The sequence below is a fragment of the Ailuropoda melanoleuca genome, chromosome 9, assembly GCF_002007445.2.
Source record: "Ailuropoda melanoleuca isolate Jingjing chromosome 9, ASM200744v2, whole genome shotgun sequence".
NCBI classification, from domain to species: domain Eukaryota; kingdom Metazoa; phylum Chordata; class Mammalia; order Carnivora; family Ursidae; genus Ailuropoda; species Ailuropoda melanoleuca.
This window is the reverse complement of record NC_048226.1, coordinates 46119634-46147275: the sequence shown is the minus strand read 5'-3', so window position 1 is coordinate 46147275 and position 27642 is coordinate 46119634. Positions and strand designations below refer to the sequence as shown.

The 27642-nt window shown below is 39.3% G+C and overlaps 1 protein-coding gene across 2 annotated transcripts; it reads right to left on the bottom strand.

Annotated features, from left to right (window-relative positions):
* LY96 (lymphocyte antigen 96) lies at positions 1 to 27431 on the bottom strand. Of its 2 annotated transcripts, none has more exons than XM_002930686.4 (5): positions 27320 to 27431; positions 17090 to 17179; positions 9876 to 10004; positions 1081 to 1133; positions 1 to 127 (listed from the first exon to the last, which is right to left on the bottom strand). In XM_002930686.4, the coding sequence occupies exons 1-5, from the start codon at positions 27429 to 27431 to the stop codon at positions 29 to 31; spliced, it is 483 nt and encodes a 160-aa protein (XP_002930732.1). In that variant the 3' UTR covers positions 1 to 28. The 2 variants fall into 2 exon arrangements, with proteins under 2 accessions (XP_002930732.1, XP_034524103.1); XM_034668212.1 differs by lacking the exon at positions 27320 to 27431 and adding an exon at positions 20964 to 24408 and having other exon boundaries at positions 29 to 127.
* Positions 27432 to 27642: the final 211 nt, after the last annotated feature.

Genomic DNA, 27642 nt, shown 5'->3' with positions numbered 1-27642 from the left:
TGAAAAATAAAAATATACTTTATTTATTCTAATTGAAATCAGGATGGTGTATGATGGTAAAATTCAGACAAAAGAGCATTTCTTCAGGATCTCCAGAGACGGCTTCTGCAACACATCTGTATTGTCCCTAAAACGAGGAATAAGAAATACAAGCAAATAAAATGTTAACTGCTTCTCTTTTGTAAGACTTTTATAAGAACTCTTGGGGCGCCTGGGTGGCACAGCGGTTAAGCGTCTGCCTTCGGCTCAGGGCGTGATCCCGGCGTTATGGGATCGAGCCCCACGTCAGGCTCCTCCGCTATGAGCCTGCTTCTTCCTCTCCCACTCCCCCTGCTTGTGTTCCCTCTCTCGCTGGCTATCTCTATCTCTGTCAACTAAATAAATAAAATCTTTAAAAAAAAAAAAAAAAGAACTCTTGTCTTAGTAGGAGGAAACCGTTTAAATTAAATTGGTTATCATTATCTCAGTTTTCTAATGAGATGAAATTTTATATGCTTTTGAATTCAGCAAGCATAAACCTATTTATTTCCCAATTATAAGAGGGACAATTGACAATTTTTTTGACAATTTTTTGAAAGTAGCCTGTGAGATTTTCAAACATTCAATATCCATTAGAACAAAATAGGTAAGGAATATCCAATGTTGAAGTTTATTTTAAAATAATCACCCAAAGTGAAACGTGTACAAAATTTCATTGCCAGGTATCTAATGCAAATATCTAAAATCGCATCATGACTATTCATGGAGGCAGTTACTGAGTCACACAGCGGTCTTACAGCGCTTTCACCCAAAGATCATTTCCCATATTAATAACAAGCATTCGTATTCCTTTTAGCCATGTATGTTAGAGGAAAACATGAAGTAAAAGAGCTTTCTTTTGTGTTATGTTTCCATATTTCTATATCCTACAGAAAGAAGAAATAGCAAAATACCCAAAACTAAATAAAAGTGAAAAACATGGTCTTAAAACACGTTAATGTTGAATAGCTAGTTTTGAAGTTGTGAATGGCTTGTTTCAAATTCTTAGCACATTGTTATTGGAAAAGATTCTTAAGAAAGTACAAATGACTCGAACAATACCTTAGAAAATCGTATTCCCTTGTAGGAGAAGGATACTGCTGTATTCACAGTCTCTACAAACAAAATACAAAATACAAAAAATTATATGGGTCATCATTAGGGGATTTTTTTTATGTAGTATGGAGTGCACCTTTTACACTGCAGCTGGCAGAGGCAGTCCCAAGCAAATTGTAGAAGTGATGAATTTTATATCCTGGCTGATTCTCTGATGGCATCTTCTGCCACCCCAAGCGTCTCTCAGTATCAGCCCAGATTTCATCCCTCAGGGGATGCAAAATTTTAAGGCCCACTAGTCTCAATAGTGAATGAATGAACAAGCTAATGGTCATAGGCTTCATCCCAAATTCCATATGTGCATATTTAATACTGTTGCTCCTTCAGCAGAGTATAATAGATCTTCCTAGACGTGGAGAAGAGAGTTGGGAGGCAGCCAGGATACCAAATCTCCTTCTAATCCCACCACTGAGAAGCCTAAGTCGTCACTGTTGAAATGCACGGCCACGGGCCTGGGCCTGCAGAAGCTGTGGGAGACAGTCAGAAGTGCAGGAAAATCCACACTCCACCGACCTAATCAGAAACGCCAAAGGAGTGAACTTACAGGATAAGGATAGAAAAGTAGAAATGTTCTGAATCTCCAACAAAAGCAATAGTGGCCAAAAATCTCTTTTAAAGTAATATAAATAGGCAAATGCAAACTATAATGGTTATTGTTCTAACTAGCTAAAGACAATCCTTAATAGCAAATGAATGGATTATGTTTGCATATATATACTTCTGTTTTCATAAAAAAGCACCTATTTGCTTCTGGGTATATCCTTATTAGAGGTGTTAATGCAGTGACATCTTAGTTCTTGAGCTTAGTAAAATGATCATGTCTTCAGGATGTTACAATTTTTCATTCAAGGCCAATCCAATTCAACTTTAATAGTTCAACAAGTATTTATTGAAAGCTACTATTACCAGGGACTGAGGTGAGAAGGGCTAGTATACACTGTTCCTTCCTTCGAAGAGTTAACGTCTATTGGAGATACAGGCATGCAAAGAAACCATTCCAAATACAATGCAATGGAAAGATGTAGCAAGGGATAAAAGCAGTATATAGCATTTTTAGTAAGAGTAATAGTTCTGGATCTGAATCTCAGCTCCTCTCCTTACTGAGAGTGTGGCGTTGGGCAAGTCACTTAACTTCTCTGTGCTTCGGGAAAATGACAATGGATAATAACACCTATCTCATAGGACTAACATGAAGGCTATATGAGCTAAGACATGTGTGTGCTCAGAACAATGTCTGGCATGTAGCATTCATTAAATGTTATTAACATTTGGGGCACCTGGGTGGTTCAGTCAGGCAGCTGCAATCAGCTCAGGTCATGATCTGAGGGTCCTGGGATCCCTGCTCAGTGGGGAGTCTGCTTCTCTCTCTGCCCCTCCCCCGGGCTTGTGCGCTCACTCGCGCGCGCACGCTCTCTCTCTCTCTCTCTCAAATAAATAAATAATTTTTAAATGTTATTAACATTAAAATGTTATTTATTAGAACATTAAATATTATTCCTTCTCCTTTCTAGACCTTCTTCCCATGGCATCTAGTGAATAATAATGATGTCATTAATATTATCATTGATATTATAATTACTGTTATTCACAAGATGCCATGGAAAGGGAATCTAGAAAAGAGAAGGAAGTGGGTTGAATTGTCATAAAGGATAGGAAGGAAGGAAAAGGACATTCCAGGTGGCAGGAAAAAGAGAAGCAAAGGCAGGAAAGTGAAAATCAGTATGACTAATGCATACACCTGCAAGTGACTCAGCATTATTAAAGCAAAGAAGAAGCAAGAGCGCTAAGAAGGAAACCTGAAGAAGTAAACATAAATGTGCTCAGATTCCACATTTGAGAGAATGGAGGCAATGAAAGAACATCCAAAGGTGTGACATGGTCAGAGTGCGTTTAGAAAGATGGGTCACATGACCATGTTGCGAACAGATGTAAGGGGGCACTAAGAGTCAGGAAGACCAGTTAGAGGCCAGGAGGCAGTGACAGCAGTGAAGAGAAAAGGAGGTAAATGCCTTCCATGCCCACCAACTCAGGTGCCCTCCCACATAGGTAGATAGAGTCTATCTCATTAGCCTGCTACTTTCCTTGAGAGTACTTTTCATAAACTGAATCTTATTTCATTTTCATGACTTAGTTATGATATTGTTTACTAGCTTATAAGCTCCATGAGGACAGGGGCTTTGCTTTGGTCACTTCTGAATCTCCAGCTCCTAGTACCTGGTCCCTGGCTCCCTGGCTCAGCTACATAATTTACAAGGCCCAGTGCAAAATGAAAATGGGGGCTCCTTGGTCAAAAAGCAGGAGAGAGGGGCGCCTGGGTGGCACAGCAGTTAAGCGTCTGCGTTCGGCTCAGGGCGTGATCCCGACATTATGGGATCGAGCCCCACATCAGGCTCCTCTGCTGTGAGCCTGCTTCTTCGTCTCCCACTCTCCCTGCTTGTGTTCCCTCTCTCGCTGGCTATCTCTATCTCTGTCGAATAAATAAATAAAATCTTAAAAAAAAAAAAAAGCAGGAAAGACATCCTATTAAAGGTACGGAAATATAAAGCTTTTCCTTTCCTCCAATGTCTCTCTCTAGACTTGCCATATTTTTTTATTTGCTATGTAATATTATTTGAAATCAAACAAAATTTTAAATTGCCATTCATCTTTATATGGTGCAATGACAGCTTTAAACCCAAATATCAGAGCTTTTAACTCTGAGGCAGAATCACTGAAATGACACAATTTGTATTTGGTGGCTCATCCCCAGAAGGTGCCTCAAGCTGACCAGAGAAAACTAACACAAGCTTGACTCAGGAAATTTGAAAGAAGGAAGAGAAGGTACACCCAGGCATGGAATGATCCCAGGGAATGTTTTCTTGGCACAGAGTGAAAGGTGAGTACAGCCCAAGAGGCTGCTTCATGATGGGGACACCTGTGCAAAGCATGGCCCTCACAGCTGCCTGGGGTTCTCCCTCCTCCATCCTCCCAGATGTCTCATGCCTCACATCAGGGAAGAGAAGACAAATCGGGCTTCTTTCCTTCCCATAGGCCTGCTGTCCCACAAGTGACCCTCAAGGTTTTGCAACCGCCATGTAACACCTCCATGAGCTAGCTGTTGGTGAGGAGGCAGTCCTGCCTCCACCTAGTCACCTACTGAACAAGCCAGTGCTGCCAGCCCAGGTGAGCTGAACATGGCCACATCCCACTTCAGACACTGCAGGGCACCTTCGCCTAATCCTGACCCTCCCTGCATCCAGGCTCCCCCCAGGTGGCAGGGGTCACTGGCTGTAACTGGAGAGGGGGGGTACCATCAGGGCCCAGGGTGCCAGCAGAGGACTGGGCAGCAGGGAGCCAGAACCCATGTAGGGGAGCTGCGTGCATGCCCCATGGTCCCATCAGACTTCACTTACAAAACACACACTCAAAGATACAATTATTAAGAATCTCAAGACTCTGATCATGGAATATTAAATTCTAAATGTGAAGCCTTTTCTGAATCCAAGGCCCTGGTTGTGAAGGCAATCCTGAAAACTTTGTGTGAGAGAGGAAAGGAAGGAGATGGATGAGACTTGAGGATTTGAGAAAGAAATCAAGAGTAACTTCGAGATTTCTATCTGGGGAGGCTGCCCAAGCGTTTACCAGGTCAGGTGGGAAGAAGGGGTAGTAACCTCTTCTGTAAGATAGTCTTCTTTTTCCATTATTTTGTCTCTCTTAGAAAGCTCATATGTTGCTCATATATTCCATTCTATTCTTATGGGAAGTTAGCTTGAAGCTTCTGCCCACATTTCAGAAGCCAGGAGAGAACCAAGGCAGGGGCAGAGGAAAAGAAGATAGAGCCCCTGCTTAGGCCCCTCTCTATTCTTCCCACGCAGCTCACTTGTGGCCCAGCACACTTTTCCTGGCAACCATGTAGAATGCAGAACTAAGTCTCAGATGGTGTTATGAGTTTAATTGTGTCCCTCAAAAAGATGTCGAAGTCGTAACCCCCAGTGCCTGTGAACATGGCCTTATTTGGAAATAGCACCTTTGCTAGATGGTCAAGATGAGGTCATTAAGGGGGGCCCTAATCTCATATGACTGTGTCCTTATAAAAAGGGGAAATTTAGACATAGACAGACATGCATAGAGAGAAGATTGTGAAGGGACACGGGGAGAAGATGGCCATCTACAAGGCAAGAATCACCTGGGCCTTTAGAAGCTAGGAGAGGGGCCCAGAACAGATTTTTCCCTCACCCTGGCAGAGGAAGCACAGCCTTGCCAATACTTTGATTTGGACTTCTAGCTTCCAGACTGTCAGACAATAGTTGTCTGCTGTTCTGAGCCAGCTAGTTTGTCGTAGTACTTTGCTACAGCAACCTTAGCAAGATTCTGGAAACAGGGCTGACAGATAATTAAGTTTAAAATGCCTTCAAAATATCCATTTATTTATATTCAAACGTGTTTTTTTTTTAGATTTTATTTTATTTATTTGCGAGAGATAGAGAGAGCACGAGCAGGAGGAAGGGGCAGAGGGAAAGGAACAAGGAAACTCCCTGCTGAGCAAAGAGCCTGACACGGAAATTGATCCAAACCCTGAGATCATGACCTGAGCTGAAGGCAGACACTTAACCAACTGACCCACCCAGGCGCCCCTCAAATGTGTTTTTAAAAGAAACAAACAGGGGCGCCTGGGTGGCGCAGTCATTAAGCGTCTGCCTTCGGCTCAGGGCATGATCCCAGCATTCTGGGATTGAGCCCCATATCAGGCTTCCCCTCTAGGAGCCTGCTTCAACCTTTCCCACTCCCCCTGCTTGTGTTCCCTCTCTCGCTGGCTGTATCTCTCTGTCAAATAAATAAATAAACAAATAAATTAAAGAAACAAAGATATGTGAGTGTGTGTGTGTGTGTGTGTGTAAGAAGTGGTAATATTATGCATAATTTTTATTTTATTTTTGCTTGCCTATATTTTCTAAATATCATATCCTAAAAATATATGACCTTTGTAACAAATACATAAAGGATAATTATTTTAAAAGTAGATACGTATGGTACTTACTAATTTGATTCTCAAATTTTCAAGGGTCTCTTGATAGCATCAGTGCTTCTTAAATCAGAATGCCCTGAGCTCTGAGCCCATATACTCAGCTACCAGATGGACATGTTTATTTGAATGTTCCAAAATTACCTTGAGCTCAATATGCCCAAACCAGAACCCATTGCTTTCTCTTTAAAAATCTGCCCCTTCTTCTGTATTCATCATTTCAGATAATGGCACTTCTGCTAATCCCAGTCACTGGCCCTCTACCAGCCCTTGATTTTACCTGATCTTTGCCTGCCACCTCACATCAATCAGCATATCCTGCCAATTGTGTCTCCAAATACGCCCTCTCTCTTGTCCTCCCCTCTGCTCCCAGGCTGCCATCTTTGTTCAGCCTTCATGGTCTCTCACACAGCCTCCTGGCTCCTCTTCCTTCCATCCCAGTTTCCTGCCTCGGCCAACCCCCGCCTCCTTCCATATGGACACTAGTTATCTGCAAAACTGAAAATCTCGGTGGGTCATCCCTACCCACTGATGACAAGATGCAGGCCAATATTTTGTGCATGACTTACATGTCTGCTCCTACCCCCTTTCCTAGGCTCATCTCCAGCAATTCCCCACAGCACATTCTGCTCTAGCTACAAAAAAACTACTCTCCAAATAAACCATATTCTTTCATGACTAGATGTGTTTGCATATGCTTTTTCCTCTCCAAGGAATGTCCTTCCTCCTCCTCTCTGACGTTCTCAGATTCAAGACTTTAATAACATACTTTCTGTAACCTTATCTGAGTTCTGTCACAGCAAGTTGATAACTATGTAGTTAAAACTAGGAGCATATAATTCTATTGGCATTTATGAAATTTCATTATAATTTTTGTTCCCATGACTGTCTTTCCCAGAACAGAGGGACCTTCTGATGAGGGAGACCCTATCATTCAACTTTGGATTACTAGAGCCTAAATCATGATTTGCTCAAATTAGGTTCAACAGATGTTTGTAGAAGAAAATGAGGGAGGGAGGAAAAAGCCAGCAGACTGGGTTGAGTCTGACATATCTTAGGTCTCAAGAAAGTGAAATTTTAAAAATTCAGATAAAATGTCAACATAATCTCACAGAAATTAGGTGGGATTGTGAAACAGTTATTTAAAAAACAACAACAACAACATTAATCTTCCAAGAGGGTTTGTTTGTTGTTTGTTTGTTTGTTTTCAAAGAGAAAGCATGGTATAGTGGAAGAGTGGGCCTTAAGAGTCACGAGGCTACTATTACTAGTTCTCCAAATGACCACTGACACATCACTGAATCACTCTAGGCATCCGTCTCCTCACTTGTAAAATTGACAGGACTGTTAAATCAGGAACAAAAGGACTCCTATTACCCACATGAGTATTTATTATTCGATAACCATACTTCCTGAATTCTCATTCTGAGCACTGTACTAAGCTTTTTTATATGCATTTTCTTATTATATCCTTAAAATCGTATACAATAGGTTTCACTGTCCCCATTTTACAGATGAGGAAAATGAGGCCGATAGAGGTTAAATAACACACCCAAGGCCACATTGTTGGTAGGTGAAAAAGCTGGGACAGAGACTTAAGTCTTTCCAACTCTGAGCCCAGACTTAGAAACAATGCCAGCTCCATTGTTTGCATATGGTTTGGGGGTGACAGACAAGTCAGAGCTGTGGAGAGATGGTTGGCTAGGAGATATATCTCGAAGCTTCACTTGCATAGCAAAAAAACCCTGATGTATGTAGAAACAATTTTCTTAATGACTGCTAGAAAATGTATAATCAAACTGATATAAATGTCAAAGCCAGTATAAGCCTGATATGAATTTTTATACTACTCTCATTCCATTAATTCCCAGCCCTTATTTTCCTTTTTTTTTGTCCCATCCATATCTAATCTATGCTATGTTGCTAAATTTAATGTATGCATGTAAACTACCTAATTTCTTTTTTTTTTTTTAAGAGAGAGAGAGCAGGGGGGGGCGGTTCAGAGGAAGAGAGAGAGAGAGAATCCCAAGCAGACTTCCCCTGAGCAGGGAGCCTAACGCAGGGCCCAATCTCACCACCCTGAGATCATGACTTGAACCTAAATCAAGAGTCAGATGCTTAAGTGACTGAGACAGCCAGGCACCCCTACCTAAAACCTTTTTTTAAACAAAAGAGGGCACAGGTTAATGGTAACTAATTGTATAGGAAAATATTCAACAGCAATAGTAACTTTAAAATGTTAATAAAATAATTGGGTTTTTTTTAACCTAAAGTTTTTTTTGAAACTTCTTTGTTTTTTTTAGATGATAATGTCCACTCTGTACATACACATTGCTGGTGATATAATGTATAAATTGATACATTGCTTTAGAAAAGCGATTTGGCCTATGTAAACAAAGCCACAAATACAGTCAACCCAATTAAGCTCAGATATTTCCCTAGCAGTTAAATGTAACTCCTTGCAAACATATTCAAATATAAAATATGGGGGCGCCTGGGTGGCACAGTGGTTAAGCGTCTGCCTTCAGCTCAGGGCGTGATCCCGGCGTTATGGGATCGAGCCCCACATCAGGCTCCTCCACTATGAGCCTGCTTCTTCCTCTCCCACTCCCCCTGCTTGTGTTCCCTCTCTCGCTGGCTGTCTCTATCTCTGTCGAATAAATAAATAAAATCTTTAAAAAAACATATGAAAAAAATTATATACAGATATATATTTATTATAATATTATTTATAATAGTAAAAATATCAGAAGGAAACTAATGTCCAACAGGAGAATGGTTCAATAAACCAGAGCATACCCACAAAGGGAGATGTTTCATTATGTAATGTTTATACTTTGGTTTTTGAACCACATGGCTCATCTAGTCAAAAAATTGAATACAATAATTTTTAAAAAGAAAATTATTGGGTCACCTGGCTGGCTTAGTTGGTAGAGCATATGACTCTTGATCTTGGGATTGTAAGTTCAAGTCCCATGTCGGGTGTAGAGATTACTTAAAAATAAAATCTTAAAAAAAAAAACTATTATAGCGTAGTATACTTATAAGTACATAAGCAATGTACATACATTGAAAAATCAGAAAGAGATGTTCCAAAATGTTGTTAGAAATATGACTCTGTGATATTTTTATTGTTTATACTTTCCAATTTTTGGTAATGTGATAGTAAAATATTTATAAACATTTAAACTATTTAAAATACTAGTTTAAAATTATTAAGGAAAAATTTATGAGTTTGCAATAAGTAATCTTTAAGGTCCTAAGTTCTGAAATTTTGTTATTCTCTGAGTAACATCAATGTGGAAAAAGTGAGGGAAGACACTGAAGAAAACACTGTAGAAAAATCTAGCGAGGTTTTTTTTTAATAAATTTTTTTTAATTCCTTTTTTTTTTTCCCCTCTGATTCCACCAATCCTGTTCCCTTGGTTATGGTTCAGTGAGTTTCTATAAAAAATAATAAGTGTAATGTTTAGAAAAAGGGATCATAACCAATGGTAAATGTATAATATTAATCTGAACAAGGTAAAAATTTTAATATACCTTCAAACACACTTAAATAAGTACCATCTTCATATAACTCAGTGACATAATTGTAAAATGTTTAAACTGCTAAAGTAAAAACTTTGGATGAAAAAAATTATTAGAAAAGGAATTGCACATTTTCAGAGCATTTCATATTCAGAACATTCTCATAAACTATTATGTTCTATTCTGAAAATAATATGAATTGAATGCTTACCTCCCTTCAGAGCTCTGCAGAAAGAATAAACATCATCAGATCCTCGGCAAATAACTTCTTTGCGCATTGGAAAATGCATGGAGTTAAAAGATAAATAGAGTTTGAAATATAATTTTTTAATATCTCTTCCTTAAAAAGAAAAAAAAATCCCATTAGTCCTTCAAATAATAGATTATTTTATAAATAATAATTAACATTTACTGTACACTTAAAACATGCCCAGCACTTTTCCTATATTATTTCATTTAATCATCGCAACAACTTACCATGTGGGCATTGCTATCCCTGTGTAACAGATGAGAAAACTGAAGTTCGAAAAGGATAATTAGTAGAATGTAACCAAACAGGATATTCCACAATAAGAATTATGTATGCTGTGCCTGAAAAGAGAGGAGCCTATATTTTTGAGAAAACTATCAAATGGAAATGTAAAATTTTCAGTTCTAATTATAGTTCTGCTAGGAAGTTCAAGAAAAAAGAAATGAAAAGGAAAGGAAATGAGGATAATCAACTCATGCCCATATTTTTAAGAGTTTTGATGAAAGAGTTCTTGGAGACTAAAACAACCTTTTGATTAAAAATTACATGAGTTATCTTATTAATTTTTTATGGTCTCCCTAGTACCATTTAACATGGAAAATTCCAGTAAATACTGCATTTTGCTCAACTCTTCCAATTTATTCAGTTGGTCCAACTGGAAAATATGTATAATTTTTTTGTGATAAAAATAACTATTGTGGGGCTCTAGGCTGGCTCAGTGGGTAGAGCATGTGACTCTTGAAGGCAGGGTCATGAGTTCGAGCCCTATATTGTGAGTATAAAGATTATTTTTTTAAAAATTATTGCAACTATTATGTCGCTGAAAATATTTTCCTAATAAAGTCACCATGACTCATTGTAGTCATAATCAAAAGAAAAATTTTCCATCTTTAACCTGAACTTGATATGCTTAACAGAAATGCCATCTCCTTCCTCAAAACTCCTTCCTTTGATATTGGTGCTACCATTCTCTTCTGCTTGTCCTCCAACGTCTCTGACTCCTTCTCCTCATTGGCTTCTCTTTCTTAGGGTTGTATCCTCAGTTCTCAATTTTTACTGTGCACATACTCCCTGGCTTTAGGTACCACATAGGGTGATAATTCCTAAATCATCATCTTTAGTCTCAACCTTTCTCCTGAGCACCTGTCCCACATATGCATTCAATATCTCTACTCAAATGTTGCTCATTGTCTCACCCAACAGATCCAAAATTGACTACCTCATCTTCATCATCATATAGGCATTAGAATTTGCAATCCCAATAAATCTTACTAGGCTCCTTTTCATCCCCATCATCACTCTCCTAATGCAGGCCCTCATTACCCTGAGCCTAAAGTACCACCAAAATTCCTAATTTGTCTCCACTTCTCTACTTTCAGGGTAACGTGTGGAAAAGAACATCATAGGGTGTGTTTCAAACAGTGGTTCCATGATCCATTCCATGAACTTTGGCCTGCACCACTCCCACAGCAGGGATAGGTGTAGAATTTGAAGAGCTGTTTTCGCAGGGAATTCCTTGAGACATGGGCATAGGGCAGTAGTGCTGTGGTACCAATGATGATTCAGGACAATGGAACTTCTTTCATTTCTTCATGAAACACAGTGTGATTCCAGTCTTCAATGACTCCAAGAAAGGAAGTGCTGCTTTGACATCTCAGTAGTTTACACCTTGAGAAGCTTCTTGCCCTTGGACATCACTATGGTCATTTTAGGCACATGAACAATAGACAAAGTGAGATACCACTTGTATGGCTCAGTAAGCCAGGGATACCAATGTGGGTATCAGAGTGAGAGACAAGAAACATGGTAGCTGGGGCGCCTGGGTGGCTCAGTTGTTAAGCGTCTGCCTTTGGCTCAGGGCGTGATCCCGGTGTTCTGGGATCGAGCCCCACGTCAGGCTCCTCTGCTGGGAGCCTGCTTCTTCCTCTCCCACTCCCCCTGCTTGTCTCTCTCTCACTGGCTGTCTCTGTGTCAAATAAATAAANAAAAAAAAAAAAACTTAAAAAAAAAAAAAAAAAGAAAAGAAAATTAAAAAAAAAAGAAAAGAAACATGGTAGCTACATGCAGTAACAAAGAAGACTGTTTTTGAGCTCAGCTAACACAACTCCAAGAACTTTCAGATATAACTTTGAAGGAGGCTTAAAGTCCAGCTTTATTTGTTTTTTTATTAATCAGTTAATAGTATACAAATAATTTACTAGCAAAGCTATAAATCTCAAAATAAATAATTTCCATCCGCAACCTATTTTTGATTCAAGTTCTTATAGCTCTTATTGAATTTAAGTAGCTATAGTCCCATAGAAATAATGTTGATTTCTATGGATATGGCCCCACACTTATACAGACATTCCAATACATTCTAGGGAAACTCGGGTCATAATTATAAAGCAGTACAAAAATATGACTAAATAATCGATGAAAGCAGGAGCTGATTCTTCGAAAAGTTCAACAAAATTGATAAACCTTTAGTCAGACTCATCAAAAAAAAAAAAGAGAGAGAGAGAGAAAGAGAGAGAAGGGACTCAAACTCGGAAATGAAAAAGGAGAAATAACAAGCAACACCACAGAAATACAAATGATTATAAGAGAACATTATGAAAAATTATATGCCAACAAACTGGACAACCTGGAGGGATGGATAAATTCCTAGAAACATATAACCTTCCAAAACTGAATCAGAGAGAAACAGAAAATTTGAAAAGACCAATTACCAGCAATGAAAATGAATCAATAATCAAAAAACTCCCCACAAACAAAAGTCTAGTGCCAGATGATTTCACAGGTGAATATTAGCAAACATTTTTTTAAGAAGTTGTTACCTATTCTTCTCAAACTATTCCAAAAAATACCAGCCATCAAAAAAAAAAAAAAAAATCAAAATCTTCCCATTTGCAACTACGTGAATGGAACTAGAGGGTATTATGCTAAGTGAAATAAGTCAATCAAAGAAAGACAATTATCATATGATCTCACTGATATGCAGAATTTAAGAGACAAGGCAGAGGATCATAGGGGAAGAGAGGAAAAAATGAAACAAGATGAAACCGGAGAGGGAGACAAACCATAAGAGACTCTTAATCTTAGGAAACAAACTGAGGGCTGTTGGAGGGGAAGGGGGGTAGGAAGATGGGGTTACTGGGTGGTAGACATTGGGGAGGGTATGTGTTGTAATGAGCACTGGGTATTATATAAGACTGATGAATCACAGACCTGTACCTCTGAAACAAATAACACATTATATCTTAATTAAAAAAAAATATATTCCAAAAAATATAAGAGGAAGGAAAGCTTCCAGATTCATTTTATGAGGCCAGCACTACTCTGACACCAAAACCAGATAAAGACACTACAAAAAAAGAGATCTATGAGTCAGTATCTCTGATGAACATAGATGTAAACATCCTTAACAAAATATTAGCAAACCAAATCCAGCAACACATTAACAAATCATTCATCATGATCAGGTAGGACTTATTCCAGGGATACAAGAGTGGTTCAGTATTCACAAATCAATCAACATGATACATCACATTAACAAGAGAAAGAATAAACACTATATGATCATTTCAATAGATTCAGAAAAAGCATTTGACAAAGTACAACATCCATTCATGGTAAAAACTCTCAACATAGTAAGGTTTAGAGGGAACATACCTCAACATAATAAAGGCCATATATGAAAAACCTACAGCTAACATCATACTCAATGAGGAAAAACTGAGAGCTTTTCCTCTAAGATCAGGAACAAGATAAGGATGTTTACTCTCACCACTTTTATTCAACATAGTACTAGAAGTCCTAGCCACACCAATCAGACAACAAAAAGAAATAAAGGGCATCCAAATTGGTAAGGAAGAAGTAAAGATTTCACTCTTTGCAGATGACATGATAGTATATAAAGAAAACTCTAAAGACTCCACCAAAAAACTACTGGAATTGATAAATGAGTTCAGTAGAGTCACAGAATAAAAAATTAATATACAGAAATCTATTGTATTTCTATACACTAATAATAAAGTAGCAAAAAGAGAAATTAAGAAAACAATCCCATTTACAATTGTACCAAAGAATAAAATACCTAGGAATAAACTTTACCAAAGAGGTGAAAGACCTATACTCTGAAAACTATAAAACATTGATGAAAGAAATTGAAGGTGACACAAACAAATGGAAAAATATTCCATGCTCATGGATTGGGAGAACGAATATTGCTAAAATATCTATACTATCCAAAGCAATCTACAGATTTAATGCAATCCCTATGAAAATACTAAAACCTTTTTCACAGAAATAGAACAAATAATCCGAAAATTTGTATGGAACCACAAAAGTCCCCAAATAGGCAAAGCAATCTTGAAAAAGAACAAAGCTGACATATCACAATTGCAGATTTCAAGATATACCACAAAGCTGTAGTAATTGAAAGAGTATAGTACTGGCACAAAAATAGACACATAGATCAATGGAAAAAAATAGAGAGCCCAGAAAGAAAGCCACAGTTGTCTGGTCCATTAATCTATGACAAAGGAGGCAAGAATATACAACGGGAAAAAGACAGTCTCTTCAACAAATAGTATTGAGGAAACTGGATAGCCACATGCAAAAGAATGAAACTAGAACACTTTCTTATAACACACACAAAAATAAACTCAAAGTGGATAAATACCTAAATGTAAGACCCGAAACCTTAAGATTCCTGGAGGAAAACAGGCAGTAATCTCTTTGACATCAGCCATAAAACATTTTTTTCTAGGTATGTCTACTTTGACAAGGGAAACAGAAGCAAAATTAAACTATTGGGACTAAACCAAAATATAAAGCTTTTGCACAGCAAAGGAACCCATCAACAAAACAAAATGACAACCTGAATGGGAGAAGATATTTGCAAATGATAGATTCAATAAGGGATTAACATCCAAAATTTATAAAGAACTTATACAACAACACCAAAAAAACACAAATAATCCAATTTTCAAAATTTGACTAAATAATTCTTTTGTACCAAATTAATATTTTGTTATAAAAATGTCATATTTAGTGAATGGTGAGGTACTCAAACCTCCCTTTCAAAGAACCTGCTGGGAGAAGGAAGGGTAGTTGGCAGACAGCCTTTAGCTGCTGCACCTTCAGATCTCTCTCCAAAATCATCCAGAAGCCAAACTCCTATATTGCTCCTATTAGGACCAAGGCTGCTCCCATAATAACCAAACACCACAAGGACACTATAACCAAACCACCTCTGCCTGTCATGAGACACTTGTGATGTGACAAGCAATCTTTGCTCTAAGGCTCTCCATGGACCTGGCACAGTGTACCTCAGGATGCATTTTGGTCTAATGAGCACCTTACCAAATAGTTCTTCCTTTCCTCTCTCATTTCAAAGATATCAGACTTTCACGTTAATCTGAATTCTCTCCTTGCTTACTCTGGCTTCCTCTTCACTTTATTTTTCCCAGCACTTCCCCCAATAAATCTCTTGTATGTCTAATTCCTTTTTAGTATCTTCTTTTCAGAGAAACCCAAGTACCCAGTATTGTAGTATTACTTCAGCCTAGAAGGATACATTCTGTTTGGGGGGAGGGGTGGTGGGTAAGGGCAAGAGGTTCACTTGAAAATGAGGTCATTTGTTATGTAAATAATCACTTCTGCCAAACACGGAGGGTGGGGGTGGATAAAGCACATCGCATAAAACAGAAAACAAAACCTGAGAAAAGGAAAAAATTGTAGAACTTTGGCCAGGCAAAAACTTAGGTTATTTCTTTCACCTTTGACCAAGAAAGTGGAGTGAACAGAGTTGATTATGCTTTCCTCCGTGCTACCACTGAGCCTTAATGCTATCATTTCACTTATCATACCATATTATCTACAGATCTCTCTCTCCTATTGCACTGATTCTTGAAGGTCAACAAAACATTTATCAATGAATTCACAAGACCTATCACAATACTTGAAATATACTATGCATTTCTAAGTATTTTTAATGAATACGTGAATACAGAAACAAAGTTTCAAAATACCGTTTAAACAATTAGGTTCAGGGAAATTAAAACACAAGTTTATTGTCTATATTTCTGGGTTCTCAGCTGTCTTTTGTCTTGTAAACTGAAGAACTAAAATCAGGGGGGAAATGTTTAAGTTTATGTGAAAGCACTTTGTAACGTATAAGCTCCAAATATAAGTTAGGAGTAAATGATGCTGGTGCTGATGAAAACAGTAATGATAATAATGATGGTTAGAACTGAAGTTTCCTAGGACTTACAGGCAACAGAGCTGACTAGGAGGAGAGGAAGAACATTTTGTATGCTTTCACAGACACTCATCCACCCTGGTGCTATCACCATTACCCAACTTCATTTTTACTAAGCCGATGATTACAAGTGAAATCGTAGAGAGGAAAAACAAGACACAGCACAAAACAAACCAAAAAGCTGCCTTCTTTCATCCCATAATCATCATAGTTTTTTTTAGAAAGGTCATCTTTAAAAAAAAAAAAGTTGTGGCTCGCTCATATACAGATCTTTGATTAGTGGAAACCCAGCTTTACTTATGAGCTGAATAGTTAATAGTTTACAAAGGATATAACTATTAGATTTTTAGAAGTCTCCAGTTATTTCCATTTTTACCCACACGCCATACGTAATCCCCTCTCCCATGAGTGTGAGCTAGCCTAGTGGCTTGCTTCTAACAAACAGCATACAGCAAAGGTAATAGAGTGACACTTCCATGATTAGCCTACATAAGATTGTGACTTGGATCTTGTTAGTTTGTCCCTTCTGCTGGCTTTGATGAAGCAAGAAGCCATGTTGAAAGGCTCTTATGGCAAGGAACTGAGTGCTGTCCAACAGCCAGACAGGAAATGAATACTGTCAACAACCACGTGAGCTTAGAAGTGGATCCTTCCCTACTTGAACATTCAGAAGAGACTCCAGTCCTGGCTGACACCTTAACGGAAACCTTGTGGGAGAGCCTGAACCAGACAAACTAAGCCATATCTAGACTACTGACACACGAAGACTGAATGATAATAGATGTGTACTGTTTTAAGCCACTAAAATTGTAGTATTTTTCACATAGAAATAGAAAACCAATACATGTACATTTAGAACACAATCATTTATCATTACTACTTCTTGAACCCTTTTCATTGAATTACAAAAAGAAAACATTGAACTTACTTGGAATGTAGGAAAGATGCAAATATCCCCTGCTTCCCTTCAATGTTATACAGGGTTTAGGATCTATCGAAATAGGGACTTTCATGTTATCTAAATGGAAGAATAAAGATAATGTCAATAAATTATTATAAATCATTTCTAGTAAGTAGAGTATTCTGAATATCATTCCCCAAAAGATGCCATTGAAATCATGTAATGAGAAAAACTGAGGGTGGTTAAAAACATCTCCCTCCCTGGAGTAGTGACATCAACAAAATGGCAGAGTAAGAAGTCCAAGACCCCCTCTTCCCCTCACAAACATACCAATTCAGTAACAACTCACGGACAAATTCCCTTTGCAAGAAATCAGAAACTAATTGAAAGTTTCCTGTATCCCAGGAGAATGTGAAATCAGACTCACCAAAGTCAGTAGAGGACAGCCTTTTACCAGAAACCCTCATCTGGCACAGCACAATCAGGAAAAGATCCCCTAGCTCCCAACTTCGCTCAGGAAGCAAGAGGTTGGCTCATGTATCCAGAGCTCCAAGTTTTCCATGGGGAATACCCAAACGAATGACAAATTAGAAGTCTCAAGAGACTTATAAGTAATAAAGAGATTGAATAAGTAATAAAAAATTTCCCAACAAAGAAAAGTCTAGGACCAGATGGCCTCACAGGTAAATTCTACCCCCCAACATTTAAATAAAAATTAATACTAGTCCTCAAACTCTTTCAAAATATTGAAAGGGACCATTTGCAAATTTATTTTATGAGCCCAGCAATACCCTGATACTAAAACCAGACAAAGGGGCGCCTGGGTGGTTCAGTCGGTTAAAGCATCTGCCTTCAGCTCAGGTTGTGATCTCGGGGTCCTGGGATGGAGCCCCCCATCGGGCTCTCCTTTCAGCAATGAGTCTGCTTCTCCCTCTCCCTCTCTGCTCTCTCTCACTTTCACTCTCTCTTAAATAAATAAATAAAATCTTTAATTTTAAAAACCAGACAAAGACGCCACAAGAAAACTACAGGCCAAGATCTCTAATGAATGTAGATGTAAAATTCTATAGGATGAAGGATAAAAATCATATGCTTATCTCAATAGATACAGAAAATGCATTTGACAAAATTTAACACCCTTTTGTAATAAAAACTCTCAAAAACTAGGATTAGAGGAAATGGCCTCAACATAATAAAAACCATATACGAAAAGTCCATAGCTAACATTACACTCAATGGTAAAAAACTGAAAGTTTTTCCTCTAAGATTAGAAAGAAAGCAAGGATAAACACTCTTTACATAGCATCAGAAGACCTAGTCAGATCAATTAGGCAAGAAAAATAAATAAAAAGCATCCAAATCGGAAAGGAAGGAGTAAAATTTTCCTTGCACATGATTTCCTTTTTTTTTTTTTAAGATTTTATTTTAGGACACCTGGGTGGCTCAGTCAGTTAAGCTACCAGGGTCCTGGGATCGAGCCCCGTGTTGGGCTCCCTGCTCCTCGGGAAGCCTGAATATCCCTCTCCCTCTACCTGCTGCTCCCCCTGCTTGTGCACGTGCACTTTGTCAAGTAAATAAATAAAATCTTTAAATAAACAAACAAACAAACAAACAAACAAAAATAAATAAATAAAAATACAGTGGAATACTATTCAGCCTTAAGAAAAAGAAGGAAATTTTGCAATATGCTACAACACGGATGAATCCTATGAACATTATGCTAAGGGAAATAAGCTGGTCATATAAGGACAAATACTGTGTCATTCCATTTACATAAGGCATCTCAAATAGTCAAATTCATAGAACCAAAGAGTGGAATAGTGTTTGCTAGAGGCTCAGGAAGAGGAGGAGATAGGGAATTACTAACCAACAGGCATGAAGTTTCAATCAAGCAAGATGCGTAAGTTCTAGAGCTCTGCTGTATGACACTGTGCCTACAGTCAACAATATTGTGTTCTACACTTAAACACTGAAGAGGGTGGATCTCATGTAAGTGTTCCTACCACAATAAAATAGATTTTAAAATACTGCATAAGTACAGAAAAGAAGCCTCCCATAATAGATTCGTATTTTAACGCCCTAATATTGTTAAGGTGGAGGTTGAAGATACTGAATTCATTTAAACGGTGTGGAGGAAAAAAACTCCCCGAAAATATTTTCATAAAATTACTTGTTCTATTTTGGAACTTTTTAACCATTTCCCATCGACACTGCTCTCCTTTTATCCACTCTCTTCACGTTGTGTATGTTCCATTGGTTCAAAATAGAAAATACACATCAAGTACTTAGAGAGCTGGTAAATGTTAAGTGAGTGAATAAACGAATGAATAAGCTAATGAACAGTCTTCCTGCAGAAGGAGTTTCGAGAAAGGTATAGAAGAAGAGTTCATAGGGGCGCCTGGGTGGCGCAGTCGTTAAGCATCTGCCTTTGGCTCAGGGCATGATCCTGGCGTTCTGGGATCAAGCCCCACATCAGGCTCCTCCGCTAGGAGCCTGCTTCTTCCTCTCCCACTCCCCCTGCTTGTGTTCCCTCTCTCGCTGGCTGTCTCTGTCTCTGTCGAATAAATAAATAAAATCTTTAAAAAAAAGAAGAAGAAGAAGAAGAAGAGTTCATAAAAGCACTGAGAAGGAGGGGAGAGAGATGATACCAGGCTTGTGTGGATTTGTCCCTTAATGCAACCGTTAAAATTAATGTTAGGGACTCCTGGGTTGCTCAGTCAGTTAAGTGTCAGACTCTAATGGTTTTGGTTCAGGTCATGAATCTCAGGGCTATGCAATTCAGCCCACAAGGGGCTCTGTGTTCAGCGCAGAATCTGCTTGAGAGTCTCTCTCTCTCTCTCCCTTTGCCCCTGTGCTGCTCATGCTCTCTAAATAAATAAATAAATAAATAAATAAATTTTTAAAAAATTAATGTTAACATCTCTCATTCAATTAATTGAGTTTACTTGCAACAAAATTCCCATAGAATGAATTATATTAACAGTCATTTCACCTAATCATGGATGTTCACAAATATTTGACCAACAGATGTTCATCCCTTAATGGTTTATGACCAAAGAAAAAATGCCCAATTCGCAACACGGATGGGCTCTGAGGGCATTATGCTAATTCAGACAGAGAAAGACAAACAATGTATGATCTCTCTAATATGCGGAATCTACAAAACAAAACACTAAATTTATAGATACAGAGAAGAGATTGGTGGTTGCCAGAGGTGGGGGATGGGCATGGACAAAAATGGGTGAAGGTGGTCCGAAGGTATAAACTTCCAGTTACAAAATAAGTAAGTTCTGGGATGTAATATACAGCATGATGACTATAGTTAACAAAACTGTATTGTACATTTAAAAGTTGCTAATAGAATATATCATCAAAGTTCTCATCATAAAAGAAAATTTATAACTATGTGTGGTGATGGATGTTAACCAGATTTACTGTTGCAATATACACATATATCTGTCATTTTGTACACCTGAAACTAATATAATGTTATATGTCAAGTATATCTCAATTAAAAATGTACAGAAGTGGTTGAGTAAGTAAATTTGTAAACCTATATTTTAAATTAATATGCAGTCATTAAAATGAATTTTTAGAAAATTTAATGACATAGATGTTTATGGTATATTATCAAGTTTTAAAAACATGGTTACCCAATAGTATATACAGTATGATTCTGGTTTTATGGTTTTTAATATACACCTTTATATATCTAAAAGAATATTCACCAAAATTAGAATATTGACAGTGGTCAACTCCATTGTGACAGGCTTGGGTTACCTTATGTCTTCATTTTCACCTGTATTTTCAAAGATTTGCATAATTAATACCCATTATTACCTTTCTTAGGGATAAAAAGGTTGTTATGGTATTGAAATGTGGGCATTTTCATATGCATTACCAAGCATAGTGTAATGTGTATCTTCTTTCCCAGCCATATCCTTGTAGAAAATCCTCAGAGCAAGCCGACCAAAGACTCTGGAGAAGAAGCTGAGAATAAGTTAAAAGCAGTGAATCACCAGAGTCGTGTTACTAAGGGCAATTTTCTATTTCCAATTAAGGATTCTGCATGTCTGAAGTTGTCTGATTATGATGACAACATCAACCACTCAATTCAACCAGATAAATGTTTAGAGAGCCCCTGTGGGTGTTCAGTGTTGGGCCAGGAATCAGAGCAGGGTGGGCAGGGGGCAGGGGTGTTAGAGAGTGGAGAACAGAGATATGAGACTTAGTTTTCACATCAGGAAGTCTATGATTTTTCTGGGAAGACAAGATCAACATCCAAAAAATAATTAGATGTAAGAATCAAAAGATCATATAGCACTGTATGGAATGTGATTTTGTTATTTACAAGGAACTACTGGAAGACAGCTTCATTACTTTAAAGTCACCATGTATGTGATAAAATCCTCTATTTGGTTTGTTACAGAAAGTGGTGACCTGTTTTAACAAATGCACAGCACAAGAAGCTCCTATTTCCCCTGCAACCCTAAAAATCAGCATTGCTAACTCAACATAGCAATTTTCCCACTGAGCTCTGCCTCAGAATCCTTCTTAATCCAACATTCCAGGAAACTGCAGTTGACAGTGGAAATGAAACCAGTGCTGAGTGTTGGCATTAAGTATTCTCGGAGGTCTAGGGAGGAAATGTTGGCTGGAATTGAACCATCATAGCACTTCATTTTACCTCTTTGATGGAATTTCTGATACATAAATATGCGGTCTCTTTTGACAGGAATGCCCTTGTCATCATCAGTCTAGAAATTCCTTCTCCTCCTTCAAAATGTATTCAAATATCATCAACACTGTTAAGCCTTCCTTGACTCCTCCACACCTCCCCACGCCCACAAGTCACAAACACACTATCATTCATAGCCCTTGACCATCTTTCAGCGGTCATTTGTAAATCTTTATTACAACTATCCATTTACATATCTGTCTTCTTCATAGAGATAGCACCAGCCTTCAGGGCAGGAAGGATGTCTCATTTGTTTTTCATATCTCTGGTAAGTAGCACAGTGCTGGGCACACAGCAGATAACAAATGTGTGGCACCTATTTGCTTGGCACCTATTTTGTGATGAACATCTCTTTAGGCACTAAAGAAACAACAATCAGCAAGAAGTCATGGGCCCTGCTCTTGAGAAATGTACATGCTAATAAGAAAATCAAAGAGAGTCATGGGACAAAGAGTGAGTGTATGGTGGAGACAGAGGAGTGGGGCGCGGGGCTGGTGGAGATACTTCAACTACGTTACTCAGGGAGTGATGGGAAGGAACCAGGCCTGTGGAAACTGGACAAAGAGTGTTTTAACCAGAAGGATTTCTAGTAAGGTCAGACTCGGAGGTGAGATGACTTTGATATGTTCGAGCAACAACAAAAACATGCACATACAGACAGGCACAAACGTGCGTACACAAAGACTATCATGTGAGATACCTAGAGTAAGCAAATTCACAGGGACAGAAGGTACAGTGGAAGCTACCAGGAACTCGAGGGATGGAGAAATGGGGTATTAGTGTTTAATGGGTATAGAATTTCTGCTCAGGATTATGAAAATTCTGGAAAGGGATAGTGGTAATGATCACACAACACTGTGAATATCCTTAATGCCGTTGAACTGTACACTTAAAGATGGTTAAAAGGGTAACATTGATGTGTGTTACATTGGTAATATAGACAATGATAATAATAAAGGCCAGTGTGGACGGCAAATAATGAGAGAGGGTGGGCGGGAATCACAGGGATCAGACAAGTAGGCAGGGGCCATCTGGAGGGGTCTGGGAGGTCTTGGTATAAAGTTGGGACTTCACTCTAATTGTGAAGTGTGAAAAGCCACTGGAAAGTTTTAAGCAAGAAGAGTGACATTGTCTGACTTATTTACATTTTTAAAAGACCTCCCTGGTCTCTGGGTCAAGAGCAGATTTTACGGGGTAAAGAATCGAAGTGGAGAGAGGACAATCTGAGAGACTGCTGCAGAGGCCAGAGGAGAGATGAGGGGTATGAGTGGTGAGCAGAGGACAGTGAGAAGTAGTTGGCTTGAGAACATATTCTGGAGATAGTGAAAATGGGAATCACCAACACTGAGTGTGGGGGTTAAGGAAAAGAGATAATTAAAGGAAACCCCTGGTTGGGGGCCTAAAGAATTAGGTGGATGATGAGATGGGAAAGACAGGAAAAAGGAGGCTCAGCTTGGCATAAGTCAAGCTCCAAATGGTTATCGGGCTTCCCAGTGGCCATGCTGAGCTCATAGAATAAATGAATAAATCCTCATGTTACAGTTACTCCCCCTACTACACATGAGACAAAAGCCAGAAGTTCCTTGAGGTTCCGGCTATATCTCACATAACCTTTGCATTCTAAGTGTTCTTAGCATAATAACTAAACTCGATGCCTATTAAATAAAACTTGTTAAACTGAATTAAATTCAGCTGACTTGACGACATGCTCTGTAGGACTTTTGATAGACCACAAAAGGTTGGCAGGAAACAGACAAGGATATTTCGAGTTAGAGAATAGAAGTACAACTAAAGGCCCGTGAAAAGGCTGGCCCGCCCGGAGTGGGGGACACACAAGATACAGGGATATACCTGCTTAGCTGGGAGGGCCATGCTGCAAGCTCACACCCAATCAGTAAGCTGGTCCTGTCAGCTCCACCTTCAGAATCCTTCCAGAATCTGACCCTTTCTCATCACCACCCCAACTCCTTTGGTCTGAGTCACCATATCTCTCTCATCTGTAGTATTTATTGTACAACAGCCTCCCAACACATCTCCTGCTCCCACCCAGTTCCCCTTATGGATTATCGTCAACACAAGAGCCAGACCAAGCTTTGCTCATAGTAAAAGATAAACCGTCCCCTGACCTACAAGGCCCTCATCTCCTCCCCATTTCTTTCTGTGACCTCATCCTCTACTGCTTTCCCTTCCCCCACATCATTGCAGCCACACTGGCCTCTCCTTGCTATCCTTCCAACACACCAAACATGTCCCCACCTCAGGGCCTTTGTGTTCACTCTTAGCTCCACCTCTTCCCTTAAATATCTTGCATGACCCACTCCCTCAACTATTACAGGTCTTCACTAAATGTCACCTTCCCAGGGAGGCCTTCCTTAGCCATCCTACTTTATAATGCTACCCCCTTCCCCATCTCTGCTCTGTCCCCTCCCCTGCTCTACTTTTTCTCACAGAAATTACCACCATCTGACATGCTGAATATTTTACTGATAAAAACTCCGTGAGGAGGCACCTGGGTGGCTCAGTTGATTAAGCATCTGCCTTCAGCTCAGGCCATGATCCCCAGGTCCCGGGAATTGAGCCCTATATGGGGCTCCCTGGTTGGTGGGACCTGCTTCTCCTTCTCCCTCTGCCCCTCCCCCTGCTTGTCCTTGCTCGCTTGCTCGCTATCAAATAAATAAAATCTTTAAATAAAAATAAATAAATAATCCAGTAATTCTTGGGTTTCTGGACTACACATAGCCAAGAAAAAAAAGGCTAGCTAGAACTGAGTCTGAGTCTGATGGACTGACATGCACACCCATACCTTCTGCCTTTTCCAGAGTTGAGGAACACACATCTAATTCTTGCCATTCCTGTAGAATATAAGCTGAATTGTGTGCGTCCCCCACCATACCCCAAATTCATATGTTGAAATTCTAACCTTCCAGTACCTTACAATGTGACTACATTTGGAGATCGGGTCTTTAAACAAGAGACTAAGTTAAAAAGAACCTGTTAGGGTGAGGTCCTTCTCCAATATGATTGGTGTCCCTACAAGAAGAGGAGATTCAGACACACAGGGAGTGCCAGGCATGAGTGCACACAGAGAAAAGACCATATAAATACATGGCAAGAAGGCGCCATATGCAAGCAAGAAGAAAACAAATCTGCTGACCCGGACTTCCAGCTCCCAGAACTGTGAGAAATAAATTTCTGTCAAGTCACCCAGTCTTTGGTGTTTTGTTATGGCAGTCCTAGCAAACCAATACACTGTAAATACCCCATAGCTTCACCAAACGGAAATCATCCTCACAGAAAGACTAATCGGGTGTTGTCGTTGTTAACACCATCCTCACAGGAAAACCTACAGAAATCAGTGCTTCCCACACATTCATTTTGGGCTCAGCCAGGGTAGATTCTCTAAGGTAGGGAAGAAAATGACATGGCAGCAGCCATGGCCCCAAGCAGGGTTGTGCTGTCGCTGTGTACTCTGCTTGCTCCCCTCAGTCCCTACAGCAGTGGGGCAGCAGGAAAGGACCACAGGTTTCTCAAAGTTAGACAGAAAGACATAAGATCCTCCCTCAAAACTCAAAAGACAAATCTGACTATTGTTACTATAAGAGTAAAAGCTTGAATAATAATAGGAAGTATAATACAAATAAAGGCCATGTGAAACATGGCAGAGAGGTGACATAATTGGGACCTGGCTGGCTCAGTCAGTGGAGCCTGTGACTCTCTCTTTTTTAAAAGCTTTATTTATTTATTTGGGAGAGAAAAAGAGAGAGCATGTGCATGGGAAGGGCAGAGGGAGAGAATCCTCAAGCAGACTCCCTGCTGAGCACAGAACCCAGATGTGGGGCTCGATCCCATGACCCGTGAGATCATGACCTGAGCCGATATCACGAGTCAGACACTCAACTGACTGAACCACCCAGGTGCCCCAGCATGTGACTCTTGATCTTGAGATTGTAAGTTCAAGCTCCCTGTTGGGTGTAAAGATTACTTAAAAATAAAAATAAAAAATTTTAAATAGAGGGTGACAGAACCAACATGTGGTACATAGAAGCCAAAGGAAAGAGGAGACTTGGCGGCAGAGTAGACTCGGGAGGCTTCCTAGTGGCGGAGAGGTATACTGACATTATAGGATAGAAAAATTCCAGAGATAAGTTGCAAGGGAATTCAGTACAATCCACACATAGGGAAAAAGCCACAAGTGTAAGATTGGTTACACAGCTAAATCTTGTTCTCATACCTGGCAATTACACTAATTCCCAGGAAGTAACTTTATATTAGCATTTGCCAGAGTGTGTTTTTCAAGATGGTCAACACACATTTTAAAAATAAAATAAAATAAAATTGAAAATCTGGGGATTAAATAGGTTTCTTTCTTATAGAACTTCTCAGAACTCAAAGTACATTTGTAAGTCTCCCCCAAGGATTAAACAAACCATCAATTGTTTTTCCCAATAGAATCTCAAGGAGCTAGCATTTGCGGAAGCATCAAACCTTCCTCATATCACTAATGGGTAGAAAAGACCAGTCAACCCACGATGAGCAAACCAGTGGAAAATACCAAACCAAAACTGCAGTCTAGCCCTGCTGCTGTGCTTTCAGACTGTAGACGTTTGTAGAGAACTAGGGAAGAAAAACAAAAAATAGTGATCCAGCTAGTTCATAGCGTTAGGGTATGGCTGATTTTTTAAGTAATCAATACTGTTGTTTCTATGTGGCTACGTGCTGAAAACTTCACCTACAACAATCCTCGTAAAGTAGCTTTAAAATCGCTTTCGGGGGCACCTGGGTGGTTCAGTTAAGCTGACTCTTCATTTCGGCTCACATCATGATCTCAGGGTAGCGAGATCGAGGCCTGCTTCGGCTCCACACTGGGCGTGGAAACTGCTTGAGATTCTCTCTCACTCTCTTCCTCTGTCCCTCCCCCCATGCTCTTTCTTTAAATAAATAAATAAAGCTTATAAAACCACTCTCATTTTACAGACAAAAAAGCTGGGACACAGAGAGGCTAAGCACTTTTTGCTCGAGGTCACACAGCTAGTAACTGACAGAACCAGGCTAACATCCAATTAGGGAGGTGATTCCAAGACTCCTCAAAAGTCACAGCCTCAAACATGTATAAAGCACCTGCTATATGCCCACTGCCGTGCTAAAGAAAAAAAAAGAAAATCACATACCGGAGCAATAATCAGTTCCAAAGGCAGCCAGAACTAGTCTACCTTCTCAAGAAGAAAAGTTCAGAGGAAAAGAGTTCTGCCAAAACTGGGAAGAATCAGAAACTGGGCTCAAGGTGGAGGGAATTGATCACAGGGAACAACAGAAGCCCTTGGAGGTCAAGTACAACACCGTTTAGAGATTTGTGAGGTCTGTGAAGGATCAAGAAAACCCACACAGGACAGTAACCAGCCATCACCTTTGCTGCCCGCAGCAGTGGCTGGAACGCACTGTCATTTCCTGTGTCCCCGAGACGGCAGCGTGAAGTTCTCATGAAAACTTACCCCTGAACCACTTGTTGCTGTTTTACTCACCACAATAGGAATACCAAACACTGGAGTCAGAGGAGTTGCAGATCCAGTGCTGCTCCCCAGGTTCAGTGAATATGGAAGAAAACAGAGTGGAAAAAAGCATAAACGTGAACATGATTCAGTAACTCCAAAACTTTAAAAATACAAGGAGAATCAGTAACTAATCATCAGACTCTTCCCTTTCAGTAAGCAGAAAAGATTTAACTTAGTCATTGGTCACATGATTTCTGCGTTCCTGAGTTTCCTCTTTTGAGCGTGTGTATTTAATATTTGAGCACTTCCGGCAAGAGGAGAGAGAAAAATGATTTAGAATACACTCTTCTAGA

What these genes read in the sequence shown, in the direction of transcription:
- LY96 (XM_002930686.4), bottom strand. Translation starts at nt 27,431, where the DNA reads ATGTTCACGTTTATGCTTTTTTCCACTCTGTTTTCTTCCATATTCACT. An exon ending in TGTTTGGTATTCCTATTGTG is followed by an intron (nt 17,180 to 27,319) that starts GTGAGTAAAACA and finishes TCTTCCATTTAG; the next exon opens with ATAACATGAAAGTCCCTATT. An exon ending in GCATCTTTCCTACATTCCAA is followed by an intron (nt 10,005 to 17,089) that starts GTAAGTTCAATG and finishes TTTCTTTTTAAG; the next exon opens with GAAGAGATATTAAAAAATTA.